At 46.0% G+C, this 16,352-nt stretch overlaps 2 protein-coding genes across 17 annotated transcripts in view; one reads left to right on the top strand and one right to left on the bottom strand.

Moving 5' to 3' along the window:
- The first annotated feature begins 5,534 nt into the window (after positions 1-5,534).
- On the top strand, positions 5,535-11,968 carry FANCD2OS (FANCD2 opposite strand). The gene is made up of 2 exons (XM_003826293.4): positions 5,535-6,073; positions 9,264-11,968. Exon 2 carries the CDS (start codon positions 9,272-9,274, stop codon positions 9,803-9,805), a length of 534 nt encoding a protein of 177 aa, XP_003826341.1. The 5' UTR covers positions 5,535-6,073; positions 9,264-9,271; the 3' UTR covers positions 9,806-11,968.
- Positions 11,969-12,106: 138 nt separating this feature from the next.
- Positions 12,107-16,352, bottom strand: part of FANCD2 (FA complementation group D2) — a 104,905-nt gene continuing 100,659 nt past the window's right edge. For 13 of the 16 annotated variants that reach the window (XM_055110941.3, XM_055110943.3, XM_055110942.3 and 10 more), the window contains 2 exons: positions 15,233-15,328; positions 12,107-12,854 (listed from right to left, as the gene is read on the bottom strand). In XM_055110941.3, coding sequence (XP_054966916.1) covers positions 12,780-12,854; positions 15,233-15,328 — 171 coding nt within the window. In that variant the 3' untranslated portion in view covers positions 12,107-12,779. Of the gene's footprint in view, positions 12,855-14,411; positions 15,329-16,352 lie in introns of those variants that run through there. The other 3 variants (XM_055110949.2, XM_034955754.3, XM_055110948.2) reach the window with 3 other exon arrangements.

The raw sequence follows: 16,352 nt of genomic DNA, 5'->3' as shown, positions 1-16,352 counted from the left end.
AGACAGTCTTGTTCTGTTGCTCTGGCTGGAGTGCAGTGGCTCGATCTCGGCTCACTGCAACCTCTGCCTCCCGGGTTCAAGCAATTCTCCTGCCTCAGCTTCTCAGGTAGCTGGGACTACAGGCGCACACCACCACACACAGCTAATTTTTTTTTTTTTTTTTTTTTTACTAGAGATGGGGTTTCACCATGTTGGTCAGGCTGGTCTCAAACTCCTGACCTCAGATGATCTACCTGCCTCAGCCTCCCAAAGTGTTGGGATTACAGGCGTGAGCCACTGTGCCCAGCCAGTAAATGCTTTTTATTAAAAAGAAAAAATGTGGCTCAGTGGCTGGGTGTGGTGGCTCACATCTGTTAATCCCAGCACTTTGGGAGCCTAAGGCGGGCATATTGCTTGGGGCCAGGAGTTTGAGACCAGCCTGGCCAACACAGTGAAACCCTGTCTCTGCAAAAAATAGAAAAATTAGTCAGGCATGGTGGCATGTGCCTGTAATCCCAGCTACTTGGGAGGCTGAAGTGGGAGGATCACCTGAGCCGAGGGAGGTCGAGGCTGTAGTGAGCAGTGATTGCACTCTTGCACTCAAGCCTGGGTGACAGAGTGAGACCCTGTCTCAAAAAAAAAAAAAAAAGTGGCTGAAGAGTCAGATTACTACCAGTATTAGCATTAACTGGGAAGAAACCATTACTAACAGTTATTTACCCCAGTAGAGAATTTTATAACCTATAAAGATGCTTTTATAGCTATTACCTTACTGGACCCTCACAAACCCTGTGGAAGGAAGCCAGGAAGAAGTTTCTCATTTGAAAATAAAAAATCAGAAATCTGATGTTCAAGGTAACAAAGCCGATTAAAAGGTAGACCCTAACCAGCTGATTCCAGACTTCATTATCTCTTCACTATACCGCTCTGAAAACAGGTTAAAGTCTGTCTGAGCTCTCCTATGAATACATGTAAATGATTTTTTTTTTTTTCCAGACGGAGTTTCGCTCTTGTTGCCCAGGCTGGAGTGCAATGGCGCCATCTTGGCTCACCGCAACCTCCGCCTCCCGGGTTCAGGCGATTCTCCTGCCTCAGCCTCACGAGTAGCTGGGATTACAGGCATGTGCCAGCACGCCTGGCTGATTTTTTTTTTTTTTTGTATTTTTATTAGAGATGGGGTTTCTCCATGTTGGTCAGGCTAGTCTTGAACTCCCGACCTCAGGTGATCCACCTGTGTCGGCCTCCCAAAGTGCTGGGATTACAGGCATGAGCCACCACGCCCGGCCTACATATAAATGATTTCTAAAATAAATAATAGATATAGAGAATTAGGGAAGCCTAAGCATGCAGTAGGCTATCTGCTGCTCAAGGCCCTGTATCCTAAGTGATGCTGTTGAAGTGGCATTTTGCTTAGATATCACAAAGTCAGATAGAACTGCTTTTCCTTTAAAGGTATTGCATCGGCCGGGCATGGTGGCTTATGCCTGTAATCCCAGCACTTTGGGAGGCCGAGGCAGGTGGATCATCTGAGGTCAGGAGTTTGAGACCAGCCTGGCCAACTTGGTGAAACCCTGTCTCTACTAAAAATACAAAAAAAAAAAAAAAAAATTAGCTGAGGGTAGTGGCGGGCGCCTATAATCCCAGCTACTAGGGAGGCTGAGGCAGGAGAATTGCTTGAACCTGGGAGGCGGAGGGTGCAGTGAGCCGAGATCGCACCATTGCACTACAGCCTGGGTGACAACGGTAAAACTCTGTCTCAAAAAAATAAAATAAAAAATAAAGGTATTGCACCATGGTTTGAAATCTTAAATCTACCATCCAGGAGTCATTTCACCTCTCTGAGCTTTGGTTTCTTTATGTATAATTCAAGGATAACAACACTGATGAATTAGGATTGTTGGAGGATTATGTGAGAAAGTATAAATAAAACACTAAGCACAATGCCTAGCTCTTCATAAAGCATGCACTCAGGATCAGTTTATATTTTCTTATTATGCAGACAGCAGAAAACTATATCGAACAATTTTTTTTTAATGAACATCTTCCATGGACAGGTCAGACTCAAGTCTTGTCCTTTTGGTTGACTTTCTATACACCTGTTCCAGAATCTCCCTTGTAATTCTAGATGACTCAAGGATATGATGCTGTTCTTGAGTGAAGATGGTTCCTTTGGACCTCAGGAGCCTTTTCCTAAACGCTTTACAGAGCTTGCTGTCAGACAGTCCTCTAGTTATGGGTTTGCTAGCATGATAGTTCTTTTTTTTTTTTTTTTTTTTTTTTTTGAGACGGAGTTTCGCTCTTGTTGCCCAGGCTGGAGTGCAATGGCATGATCTCGGCTCACCGCAACCTCTACCTCCCAGGTTCAAGCAATTCTCCTGCCTCAGCCTTCCCAAATAGCTGGGATTATAGGCATGTGCCACCAAGCCCGGCTAATTTTGTATTTTTAGTAGAGATGGGGTTTCTCCATGTGGGTCAGGCTGGTCTTGAACTCCTGACCTCAGGTGATCCGCCCACCTCTGCCTCCCAAAGTGCTGGGATTACAGGCATGAGCCACCGTGCCTGGCCGATAGTTCTTCATTGTAGGAATTGTTTCTGATGAGTGACACAGGGCTGCAGAAGCCAGCTTTGGAAATGTTGTTGATGCAACAAGGAGTGGAGTGCTACAGTTAACATACGGAAACCAGGTCCCTGTCTTTACTTTTTTTTTTTTTTTTTTTTGAGACAGAGTCTCATTCTGTTGCCCAGGCTGGAGTGCAGTGGCGCGATCTTGGCTCACTGCAACTTCTGCTTCCTGGGTTCAAGCAATTTGCCTGCTTCAGCCTCTTGAATAGCTTGGATTACAGGCATGTGTCACCATGCCCGGCTAATTTTTGTATTTTTTGGTAGAGACAGGGTTTCGCCATGTTGACCAGACTGGTCTCAAATTCCTGACCTCAACTGATCCGCCTGCCTCAGGCTCCCAAAGTGCTGGGATTACAGGCATGAGCCACCGTGCCCAGCCCCTGTCTTCACTTTGAGTTGGTCATACACTTCATGGAACTTGGGGATCTCATTGATGACTTCAGGTATAAGAATCAACGTGGAATCAAAGCTTGAAGAAATATAGCACTTGTATTAAGCCTGCTCATTTGAGCCTCTTTTGCAGTCATATGCACTTGGACCATCACTGGCACAGCTGGCCCTGTTAAGTCAGTATTTCAAATTCCTACTAACACTTTGTGACACCATGTTTGTGCCACAATAAATGTAACATGTGCTGAGACATCTAAGGATAGATACAGCTTGTGCACCATAGCAATGTTGCTGCCTGCTTTGAAAGCATTGAATCAGCTTTTGGCAGAGTAAATGTGGCTATTGTCATGAGAATCCACGAACACTGCAACCAGAATGTTGAGCACTGGATGATACAGATCACATTCTGGTTTTCCATATGGAGCATGCTATCAGACTTGGAGGTGATGGTGAATGGCACTTCTGAGAACACATCCTTCAGAGCTGGGCAGACTGCACAGGGGACTATTGTACAAATTCTTTTTTTTTTTTTTCCCAGACGAAGTATCGCTCTGTCGCCCAGGCTGGAGTGCAATGGCACGATCTCGGCTCACTGCAACCTCCGCCTCCTGGGTTCAAGCGATTCTCCTGCCTCAGCCTCCCGAGTAGCTGGGATTACAGGCGCCCACCATCACGCCCGGCTAATTTTTGTATTTTTAGTAGAGATGGGATTTCACCACGTTGGCCAGGCTGGTCTTGAACTTGTGACCTCAGGTGATCCACCCGCCTCGGCCTCCCAAAGTGTTAGGATTACAGGCGTGAGCCACTGCACCCAGCCCAAATTCTTATAACAGTATGAAGCTCTATCTATCCAATAATTTTTAAACATACAATTTTGCATGGAGGACTTTCATTTAAAAAACAAAACGAAACAAAAACCACTGTGCAATTAAAACCTAAATGAAAACGACTGTTTTCTTTTAAAATAAAAATGTCGGCCGGGCACGGTGGCTCAAGCCTGTAATCCCAGCACTTTGGGAGGCCGAGGCGGGCGGATCACGAGGTCAGGAGTTCGAGACCATCCTCGCCAACATAGTGAAACCCCGTCTCTACTAAAAATACAAAAAAATTAGCCGGGCGTGGTGGCTGGTGCCTGTAGTCCCAGCTACTCAGGAGGCTGAGGCAGGAGAATGGTGTGAACCCAGGAGGCGGAGCTTGCAATGAGTGGAGATCACGCCACTGCACTCCAGTCTGGGTGACAGAGTGAGACTCCATCTCAAAAAAAAAAAGTCTTTTTTATTCAAGAGGGAAATAAAGCCAGTGTGGTGGCTCACGCCTGTAATCCCACCACTTTGGGAGGCCGAGGTGCACAGGTCACGAGGTCAGGAGTTCGAGACCTGCCTGGCCAACATGGTGAAACCCCGTCTCTACTAAAAACACAAAAATTAGCTGGGCCTGGTGGCACGCGCCTGTAATCCCAGCTACTCGGGAGGCTGAGACAGGAGAATCGCTTGAACCCAGGAGGTGAATGTTGCAGTGACCCAAGATCAAGCCACTGCACTCCAGCCTGGGTGACACGGTGAGACTCCATCTCAAAAAAAGAAAGAAAAAAAAAGAGGGAAATAAAAATGAACTAACTGGGGAAAAAAGTTTTGTAATTCAAAATCATTTGTGTCTCTTCCAAGTCTCACTATTCTGTGCCTCTCTCTTCATGTTCTGACCCGACATGCCCTCCAGACTCTTCTTCACTTACCTCTTCTTCCAAAAGGTGCACATGTACACACAGTGGGTGTGTGTCTTCTAATCAGGATCTTGCCTGACTCTATTCTCAGACCCTCAGTCTTTCTCCATCAGCTTTACCCAAAAAACCAGAACAAAGGTGACAAGTCTTATTTGTGGTGTGTGTTCTATAGTTTGTACAATGCAAGGGCAATTCTGGGTGTACAAGGGAAGGCCAAGTAGGCCATTAGTTACTTCCTCCCACAAATACTGCACACTGCCAGACACGGCAATAGCCAGGTACTGGGAATACAGACATCAGCTGGGTAGACTCCTCCCTTCCCTCAGCCATCCAGGGTCATTATTTTAAGTGATGATTACAAAGTTGTCAAATCACTCCTTCACTAATATGGCGAAAGTGTATTTCTGCATTATAAGAATGAGACAAAATCATTCTTTTTGAGATTTTTTTGTTTTCTTTTTGAGCCGGGAATCTCACTACGTTGCTCAGACTGGTCTTGAACTCCTGGGCTCAAGCAGTCTACCCGTCTCAGCCACCTAGATAGCTGGGATTACAGGTACTCTCAGGTTTAACGCAAGGCTGAGAAAGGTTTTCTGTCAGGAAATCAAGGAAAGACGTGCGTTTCCTCCTGCTCTTGACAGGTGAACATTTATTAATTCTCTTTCTTTGCCACTGGGATCATTCAAATAGAGCAACAAAACCTGACAGAGCTCTGGGTCACTCTGCCTGAGCACCCACTGAGCAGAGTGTGATGAGTTGGGACTAACTTTTAACACTAACTACAGGTCCTGGGACTTTTATGCAGGCCTCTGACCACGGCCATTGAAGTAGGGGTCGCCTGTCCTCTGTGGCTTGATCAAAGGCACACAGGTACACAGGTGTGGCACGGTAGGGAGGAGGACAATGGAGGGGACAGGATTCGGACCAGCCCTCCTGAAGGCCAAGTCCTGGACAAGGCATTCCAATGAGGTGGGGGCGGGGAGTGTGGCCCTGACGCCTCCCAGCAGGGCGCCTCGAGCCCCCATCCCCGCCGCGGCTCGGGCTGCCCTGCCGTCCTGGGTCACAAAGGCGGTTGCCAGGCGCCACGAACAGCGGCCGCCACTTTGGAGCGTGAGACCCTCAGAGTTCAGCAGGTGAGCCCCGGGCCCGGATGGTGGGACTGGGCCCGGGTTCCCACCGCATCGTCCGCCTCAGCCAGAACCTTCTGGTCCCCGCCCCCGGATAGGGACCCAGGAGGCCCAAGCCCCTTCTTCCGGCGGGGAGTGGGAGCCTCTCGCACTCTCGGCAGCTCCAGACCCTCGGGATCTCCGTTTATAGTTCAGGACCTCAGCTGCACTTTGGCGCTAACGCCCTGTTTCCCAGGTGGGGAAATCAAGAGATGGGGTTCCTTGGAATGGGAAGTGGGGTGTGAAGGGGAAACCTTTTTGGCCAGGAGAATCAGGTGTTCCATATCTGGGAGCTATTGAGCAGCTTGAGCAGACTTTGTAGGTTCAAGCCCTTCTGGAGTGGTTGACAGTGACTTCTGGGCGGTGGGGATGGGGTGAACCATCTTTAAACTTTGTGCGAAGAGGTGCAGGGACCTAGGTTTAGAAGCGCTCTCGTCCCATGTTGGTTCTGCCGAATATTTAGGCTGACTCCTGACCTCAAGTGATTGGCCCGCCTTGGCCTCCCAAAGTGCTGCGATTGCAGGCCTGAGCCACGCGCCGCGACCTAGGCTGGACATTTGACAAAGACTTTTACTTCTACCTCTACTTCCTCTTAGAAGATGTGGCAAGAAAAGGATCCGGGGGGCCCGGGCCTGGTGGCTCACGCCTGTAATCCCAGCACTTTGGGAGGCCGAGACGGGCGGATCACGAGGTCAGGAGATCGAGACCATCCTGGCTAACACGGTGAAACCCTGTCTCTACTGAAAATACAAAAAAATTAGCCGGGCGTGATGGTGGGCGCCTGTAGTCCCAGCTACGGGAGGCTGAGGCTGAGAATGGCGTGAACCCGGGAGGCGGAGCTTGCAGTGAGCCGAGATCGCGCCACTGCACTCCAGACTGGGCGACAGAGCTAGACTCTGTCTCAAAAAAAAAAAAAAAAAAAAAGAAAGAAAAGGATCCTGGGATTAAATACTTTTTTAAATCCCATATTATGGGATTAAAAATATGCTTGACAGCATTCATACCCTCTGCCCGCCTTGCCATGGTGGTGTACCACAGTAGTCCCTCTCTTGGATGTGTGCTCTGAAGGTCAAGATATCAAGCACCAGAAGCCTTTCACAGGGTGTTTGGAATAGATAACTGTCCCTTGGGTGTCCCTTTCTCATTCTAAGGCAGCCCAGATATTTGAACACTTAGTACTTTGCAAAGAGCCTACATAGATCATGAGAAACATACTAGTTGGAGAAAATCAACAAATCCCCCTATACTAACCATTGTCAGGAGCAGGTCTTCTGGTCTGAAATGTCACCAACTTGTTTTCTTTTTTGAGACGGAGTCTCCCTCTGTCACCCAAGCTGGAGTTCAATGGCTTGATCCCGGCTCACCGCAGCCTCTGTTCAAGTGATTCTCCTGCTTCGGCCTCCTGAGTACCCGGGATTACAGGCACCCACCACCACGCCTGGCTAATTTTTGTATTTTTAGTAGAGACGGGGTTTCACCCTGTTGGCCAGGCTGGTCTTGAACTCCTGACCTCAAGTGATCCACCCACCTCGGCCTCCCAAAGTGCTGGGATTACAGGTGTGAGCCACTGTGCCCGGCCAACAGTTCTTTTTTTAAAACGAACTTTTCTATCTCACAAACGGCGGCGAAGGTGTCAAAATTTTCACAGTATTTCTGGGGCAATTACTGGATAGGATGAGATCTGCTGCTATCTTCTGTGGGAGAAGAAGGGGCAGAGAAATACACTTGGCTAGAAAGAAAAGGGACCTGCTATGCCTACTAACAAAATAGGTACGTGCTAAAAAAAATTAGCTTCTGAATTTAGTAAAACTTCTTATATACTGGCAATGTTGAAGGAGAATGATGGAAAATTCTAATTTTACTTGCATAAATTTTCAGTTAGCAATATCCTCACAGCCCTTTTTAATCTTCAAAGGAAAAAGAAAATTAAGGTCTTATGGAACCAGTAGGTCTTCCATAGATGGAAAACAAACAAATCAGAAAAACAAATTTAAAACCACACCCACACCTAGAAAAACAAAAATCTTTAACAATTTTTTGACTGGACTTTGGAAGTGTTTTCTCCCAGCCTGGTGTAGCTCCTCTGAGGTGGTATATAAATAACCCAGGGGTCTGCAAGTTGCTCCCTTGTGCTAGAAAATGCAGAGGCCTTTGGGACCAGGAGATGATCTCAGTAATGAATAGTGAAAGCTAGAGTTGTTTGAAAGGAATAGCATAAGAAATTCTCAAAATAGACAATGCAAGAGGGCTTGTATAAATGCAGATTGCTGGGTCCCACGTGGAGTTTGTTCCTGTTGGTCTGAGGTGGGGCCCAAAAATGTGCATTTCTGCAAGTTTCCAAATGATGCTGAAGCTGCTACTACAGGGTTCATACATCGCGAACCTCACTATATATATATATATATATATATATATATATATTTAGATGGAGTCTTGCTCTTTCACCCAGGCTGGAGTGCACTGGTGCGATCTTGACTCACTGCAACCTCCACCTCCTGGGTTAAAGCAATTCTCACACCTCAGCCTCCCCACGGAGCTGGGACTACAGGCATGCGCCACCACGCCCGGCTAATTTTTGTATTTTTAGTAGAGACAGGGTTTCACCATGTTGGCCAGGCTGGTCTGGAACTCTGACCTCAAGTGATCCACCTGCCTCAGCCTCCCAAAGTGCTGGGATTATAGGCATGAGCCACTGTGTCCAGCCACAAATATTTTTAAGACATGACTTTTCTGAGCTTCTTCTAATCTCAAGTAATAAGGTCTCATCATGAAGTCCCAGAAGCTTCTGTCACCTCAGAAGATAAAGACTCTGTCATTAGCAGCTAACAACACAGCATAGGTCCTAACAGTGGACCTATATTCATTTCAGACAAATCCATTGCCTCATCTATAAAATGGGTTAGGACCTACTTCCAAAGGCTTGTGAAAAAGTTTAATATAAAGTTTTAGTACACATAGCAGTTGCCAGATCAATTCTTGTAATCATTCCCTACTTCCCTTTATTAGAATTACTAATACCTAGGCTGGGCGAAGTGGGTCACGCCTGTAATCCCAGCACTTTGGGAGGTCGAGGCGGGTGGATCACCTGAGGTCAGGAGTTGGAGAGCAGCCTGGCCAACATGGCAAAACTCTGTCACTACAAAAAAATACAGTGAGCCAAGATCGCTCCACTGCACTCCAGCCTGAGTGACAGAGCGAGACTCTTGTCTCAAAAAAGAAAAAATAAAATAAAAGAATTACTAATATCCTAACACCTGTTGGAATCTATTCATGGGAACTATAGAACAAGTTTATGTCTATAGTGAGACAGAGATGGGAATTTGAAAGGCCATGCTCTCATGAAAAGCATGTCAGGGAAATTCCATGCTCTGATTTCCCTCCTTTAGGACTGTCAATGGCAGGATACCAGCTCTGGTCACCATGGACCCCACTGGATGAGAGTTTCCAATGGCTGCGGCACACGACACCTACACCTTCCTCCAAGCACCCATTCAAGGCCTCCCCCTGCTTCCCACACACACCGTCCGACCTTGAAGTGCAGCTGTGCTTTCAAGAGGTCACTCTAGTCCTAGACAGCCCATTCCTGGAATCTGGAGTGAGTCCCAAGTTACCCTGCCACACATCAGAGTTGCGCACGATGAACAACAAAGGACTGGTCAGGAAGCCCCAGCCCATCCGCCTCAGTGGAGTAGATTCTGTCTTTGGCAGGGTTATCACAGCTCAGCCACCAAAGTGGACCGGGACTTTCAGAGTTTCAGACAAGTCAGCCTTTTGCAAAATCATTAGCAGGGAGCACCAGTGGCCCATTGGACTGAAGGAGCCTCAGATTCAGATGACAGTCACTATGTGCAAACAGATGCTGCGCTCTATCCTCTTGCTGTATGCAACTTATAAAAAGTGCACCTTTGCCTTGCAGCACTCCAAGTAAAGGGTCCTCATTTGATCCCCATTTATTCACACCATGCCCTTTGGTATGTACCTAAAGCTTACAGAAACCTGTCCATGTAAATGAAACTGTGACATTGTCCCAGCCATCTTGCTTTTGTTTCAAGCAGTGATGATTCAGGAGCCCCTTTCATCCCTTCTCCTCCAAAAAAGGACCAATGATAGAGAACAAGGAAGAACATTCCCATTGTAAGGTTGAACCATTTAGAGTCAAACTAGCATTGACATGTACATGTGATAACCATTAAACAAATGATATAAACCAATGAGCCTAGTGTGAACTCACATAAACACCTACGACCACAATGAATTGGGGGGAAAAGGGGTGTAGAGGAGAAAGATGTATGGATTTCTATGTACCAGGGGATGTCAAAAATCTACATATATAGGTCAAGGATTAGTTTAAAACCTCCCCCGACCAAAACAATGAAAATAAGAAAAAAAACCCTAACTAACCACACCCTAATACCACTAGAGTGTACAAAAGTGGGTAGAAATACTGATATTAAACAATACTTACAGCCTGGCAAGAAAGATCTTGGTAGCAGCACTGAAGCTAGGCTTTCTGGTAGGCTACATGGAACTCATGAGTCTCCATTTTAGCTGAAATGTCCTCCTAATGTAATTTTGTAGCATTTTTTTTGGTTTTTGGAGACAGGGTTTCATTCTGTCATCACGGCTAGAATACAGTAGCATGGTCTTGGCTCACTGCAGCCTCAAACTCCCAGGCTCAAGTGATTCTCCTGCCTCAGCCTCCTGAGTAGCTGAGACTACAGGTGCGGGCCACCATATCTGGCTAATTTTTGTATTATTTTTTTTTGAGATGGAGTTTTGCTCGTTGCCCAGGCTGGAGTGCAGTGGCGCCATCTCGGCTCACCGCAACCTCTGCCTCCCAGGTTCAAGCAATTCTTCTGCCTCAGCCTCCCTAGTAGCTGGGATTACAGGCATGTGCCACCACGCCCAGCTAATTTTGTGTTTTTAGTACAGACAGGGTTTCTCCAGGCTGGTCGGGCTGGTCTCGAACTCCCGACCTCAGGTGATCTGCCCACCTCAGCCTCCCAAAGTGCTGGGATTACAGGCATGAGCCACTGCACCTGGCCATTAATTTTTGTATTTTTTTTTTTTTTAGTAGAGATGGAGTTTCACCACATTGCCCAAGCTGGTCTTGAACTCCTGGACTCAAGCAATGCCTTGGCCTCGGCCTCCCAAAGTGTTGGGATTACAGCGGTGACCCACCGTACCTGGCCTTTGTAGCGTTCTTGTAACTAGGTTAGGTATAACTCAGAAAATGGAAATAAACATTACATATACAAAGTTAACATGAGTTTGATGCTGCTTTTTTATTTTATTTTATTTTGGTCTTTTTTTTTTTTGAGACGGAGTCTCGCTCTGTTGCCCAGTCTGGAGTGCAGTGGCACGATCTTGGCTCACTGCAAGCTCCACCTCCCGGGTTCACACCATTCTCCTGCCTCAGCCTCCCGAGTAGCTGGGACTACAGGCGCCCGCCACCAAACCCAGCTAATTTTTTGTATTTTTTAGTAGAGATGGGGTTTCACTGTGTTAGCCAGGATGGTCTCGATCTCCTGATCTCCTGGATCTCCTGGATCTCCTGATCCACCCACCTCAGCCTCCCAAAGTGCTGGGATTACAGGCGCGAGCCACCGTGCCCGGCTTTTTTTTTTTTTTGGTCTTATACTATTACACCAATCAAAAAAATTTTAAAAGCAGCCAAAACATTCCTTTTGACTTTCTTTGGGCACTGACAAGAAATTGAAGTTGGCCGGGCATGGTGGCTCACGCCTGTAATCGTACCACTTTGGGAGGCCGAGGCGGGTAGATCACGAGGTCAGGAGTTCAAGACCAGCCTGGTCAATATGGTGAAACCCTGTCTCTACTAAAAAATACAAAGATTAGCCAGGCATGGTGGCGTGTGCCTGTAGTCCCACCTATACAGGAGGCTGAGACAGGAGAATTGTTTGAACCTGGGAGGTGGAGGTTGCAGTGAGCTGAGATCGTGCCACCGCACTCCAGCCTGAGCAACAGAGTGAGACTCCGTTTCAAAAAAAAAAAAAAGGAAAGAAGATCAAGATCAAGTCAATCCTCCAGAAAGATCAGATATATCTCATCTCAAATGAAGTGGGTTCTTACAATAGGAGACATGATTTTAATCGGCAGAACTATGTTAGCACCAGTCTCCATAATTTCTCTGCACAAATCTCAATTCAATTCCACCTAATCCTTGAATAATGAAGCAAATCCAGAAAGATAAATGAGGCAACTGAGGCAGAACTTAGAACGGAATTTATTTGTAAAATTGGTACAAGCCTAAGTTCTACAATAAATCAGAGTTTCAAAACTAGTTTCAAAACTAGCTCCCAAAGTCCAGAATCATGACTCAGAGATTTTACTCTGCAGTGTAGCACAGCTGGCTTTATCCAAACCAATAAATAATGCTACATTAGAATCCTGAGCCAGGGACTGTGATGGTGTTAGACAATCCATGATGTCCACAAGTTAATAAAGACCCCACTTTAAGAACAAAATATGGCTGGGAGCGGTGGCTCATGCCTGTAATCCCAGCACTTTGGGAGGCTGAGGCAGGTGGATCATGAGTTCAGGAGATCGAGACCATCTGGCCGACATGGTGAAACCCCGTATCTACTAAAAATACAAAAATTAGCTGGGCATGGTGGCGTGTGCCTGTCGTCCCAGCTACTCAGGAGGCTGAGGCAGGAGAATCGCTTGAACCTAGGAGATGGAGGTTGCAGTGAGCCAAGATTGCAGCACTGCACTCCAGCCTGGGAAACACAGCGAGTCCCCATCTTTAAAAAAAAAAAAAAAAGAGGAACAAAAAAGGATCCTTCCAGTAAGAAAGGCAAACAGCGGATTTCAAACTCTAACACAAAATGATCACAGGCTGGCAGAGACACAGAAGCAGGCAACAATTTATCTGGGGTCTAATCAGACTCATCATAACTCTCATCACTTTCTTGCTCCTTTTCTCCAGCACTTACTTCGTCTTCTTCACCATCCTAAGGGGCAAAGAATAAATAAATAAGCATTTTAGGTTACTGCTCTGGGTGACCTCTGGAATACAGCTCCTAGAGGATACACAACTATACTATTATCACTGTTAAAACTTTTTTTTTTTTTAAAGGAGTCTTGCTCTGTCACCAGGCTGGAATGCAGTGGCGTGATCTCAGCTCACTGCAACCTCTGCCTCCCGGGTTCAAGCGATTCCCCTGCCTCAGCCTCCCAAGTAGCTGGGATTACAGGCATGTGCCACCACGCCCGGCTAATTTTTGTATTTTGGTAGAGACGGGGTTTCTCCACATTGGCTAGGCTGGTCTCAAACTCCTGGCCTCAGGTGATCTGCCTGCCTCAGCCTCCCAAAGCGCTGGGATTACAGGCGTGAGCCACTGCGCCCGGCCCAATTTGCATAATTTTAAACAAGCTATGGTCCTCCAGCTCTACTGCATGTATATGACATAGGAACAAAGAGGGCATTCGATATAGAATGAAATATTTATTACAAGTGGTGGTATGGCAGTGCACGGTGGCTCACGCCAAAGTAATCCCAACACTTTGGAAGGCGGAGGCGGGTAGATCATCTGAGGTCAGGAGTTCGAGACCAGCCCGGCCAACATGGTGAAACCCTGTTTCTACTAAATATACGAAAACTAGCCGGGCATGGTGGCGGGCACCTGTAATCCCAGCTACTTGGAAGGCTGAGGCAGGCGAATTGCTTGAACTCAGGAGACAGATTGCAGTGAGCTGAGACTGCACCACTGCATGCTAGCCTGGGCGACAGATGGAGACTCCGTCTCAAAAAAAGAAGTGCTGTGCTGGTGTATCTCAACAGGAATCCAGTACAAAATTCTGTTCTGTCTGGCTTACGATACTAGTATGAGAGATCTGCTTAGGGGAAAGTACCAAACTAATAGGATATTGTCTGCCTCAAATTCTCTGAGAAAAAAGTAGAAGGGGTATATTATACAAATAAAACTGGGGACCATGTAAATAAAATAACTTTTTTATTTTGAGACAGGGTCTCACTCTGTCATCCAGGCTGGAGTGTGATGATGGCTCACTGCAGCCTCCACCTCCTGGGCTTGAGCAACCCTCCCACCTCAGCCTCCTGAGTAGCAGAGACCACAGGCATGCGTCACCATGCCTGGCTAGCTCAAAAAATTTTTTTCTGCAGAGATGGGGTCTCGGGCTGGTCTTGAAATTCTGGGCTTAAGCGGTCCTCCCACCTCAGCCTCACAAAGTGCTACGATTACAGGTGTGAGCCACCCCATCAGGCCAGACTTTTCATACTAAATGATCTTTCTGGATCAGACTCAAATTGCATTACAGACAGAGGCCCCACAGCAGGGGTTCTTAAATCTGAGCTTTTTGGTGTCTATAACCTACCTGAATTGTGACAAAATTTTATAAATGTACACTTTTTTGTTGTTGTTGTTGAGACGGAGTCTCGGTCTGTTGCCCAGGCTGGAGTGCAGTATAGCATGATCTCGGCTCACCACAACCTCCACCTCCCAGGTTCAAGTGATTCTCCTGCCTCAGCCTCCCAAGTAGCTGAGACAACAGGCATGTGCCACCACGCCCAGCTAATTTTTGTATTTTTAGTAGAGATGGGGTTTCACTATGTTGGCCAGGCTGGTCTTGAACTCCTGACCTTGTGATCTGCCCACATCGGCCTCCCAAAGTGCTGGGATTACAGGTGTGAGCCACTGCACCCAGGTTTATTTTTCATTTTTTGTGTGGAGATAGGGTCTTGTTATGTTGTGCAGCTTTGCCTTGAGCTCCCGGGCTCAAGCAATCCTCCTACCTTGGCCTCACAAAGTGCTAGGATTACAAGCATGAGCCACTGCACCAGCCATGTATACATTTTTATTTAGCTTTCTTTAAATTGTCGAAAGCATCTGTACCACAAAAAAGCGTAAGAACTTCTATTTTTATTTCAGTTCTCTAAGGTGGCAGCTTCTGACTCTGTGCTTTGGCTTTCACCAAATGCTTTCACATTTCTATTTTTGTATGTTTCAAATGTGTTTAAATGGTTTAACTCATTCTTCTCAACACTCAGAAAATACTTCGATGACTTCTCCCTTCTAAAATGGTTTCAGATATGAATTCATGGAAAATGAGAGACTATAATGCAGAAAATTGTCAACTCTATAACAAATGCCACAACTCGAGATACTCAGGAGCGATTCTAAGATTGTGTCGTTGTTTTTTCTGGGTCCCAAAAATTATATAAGCACAGAAGCTGTTATGGAGGGAATGGAAATGGGCATAGAAGCATTTGACAATAAACATAAGTAGGCAAAGTTCTGCTCCACCAACTTAGAACAATTAACAAAATGCAACCATCAATGCCAGACTCTGGTGGGTTTTGCAGAGATACCTCAGTGGCTTTGCTCTTGGAGGCCTGGGATGACATGTCATCCTCACTCTCATCTGCTGTGCTCTCCTGGGAATTTTGGGACTTAATCTCTTCACCCTAAATGTGAATGGACCAAGAAAATGGTGGGTTATAATGATCACATTTAGGGTAATAGGAGAGAAGGTTGAGTTTACAGGCAATACAAAGGAAGATATTTTAGCCATTCCAAACACAGCAAACATGGATACCAACTTGTGATTCAGCATCTAGAGGAGGGATACTCAACTCCAGGTTTCTGAGATGTCTGTGGCCCTGATACAATAAGTACTGAACGAAAGGTTCATCTTAGTATGCTAGTATCACACTACATTTTAAAAGGCTAGACTGTATTGGTGACTCTAAGTCGATGCTGAACGTGGTTCTAAAATTTCCCAAATACCTTAAGGTATCTAAGCACTATCACACCAACCACGAATGGCCATGCGGAGGCTAAAGGACAGTACGGTGAGGTGGTTTAAGAACATCAGCTCTGGATTTAGGACTGTTTGGACTCAAACTCTGGCTCCACTCACTCACTGTTGAATGACATTAGGTAAATTACTTAACTTCTCTGAGCTTCAATTTTTATGCAGAAACAATAGTATCTGCCTCATAAGGTTGATGTGAAGAAAGGAAGCTAATTCTCTGTGGTGCTATTTTATATATTTCATATATAATTGACTATAAGACTCAGATATTGTAAGCATGAAAGAAAAGGGCTTATACTACCTTATCTGAAAAATGTTGTAACTCCAAAGTAGTATTATAAACAACACAAGATTTCAGCTAATCAGACAACTAAAAAAACCTTATAAATGCTCATTAGTTAAAATTAGAGATTGTTGCAGGAAGTCAGGGACCCCAAACGGAGGGACCGGCTGAAGCCTTGACAGAAGAACGTGGATTGTGAAGATTTTATGGACATTTATTAGTTCCCCAAATTAATACTTTTGTAATTTCTTATGCCTGTCTTTACTGTAATCTCTAAACATAAATTGTAAAGATTTCATGGACACTTACCACTTCCCCAGTCAATACCCTTGTGACTTCCTATGCCTGTCTTTACTTTAATGTCTTAATCCTGTCAGCCGAGAAGGAGGTA

This window comes from Pan paniscus, chromosome 2 (assembly GCF_029289425.2).
Source record: "Pan paniscus chromosome 2, NHGRI_mPanPan1-v2.0_pri, whole genome shotgun sequence".
Lineage (NCBI taxonomy): Eukaryota > Metazoa > Chordata > Mammalia > Primates > Hominidae > Pan > Pan paniscus.
Note: the sequence above shows the minus strand (reverse complement) of the source record. Positions and strands in the feature narration are given on the sequence as shown.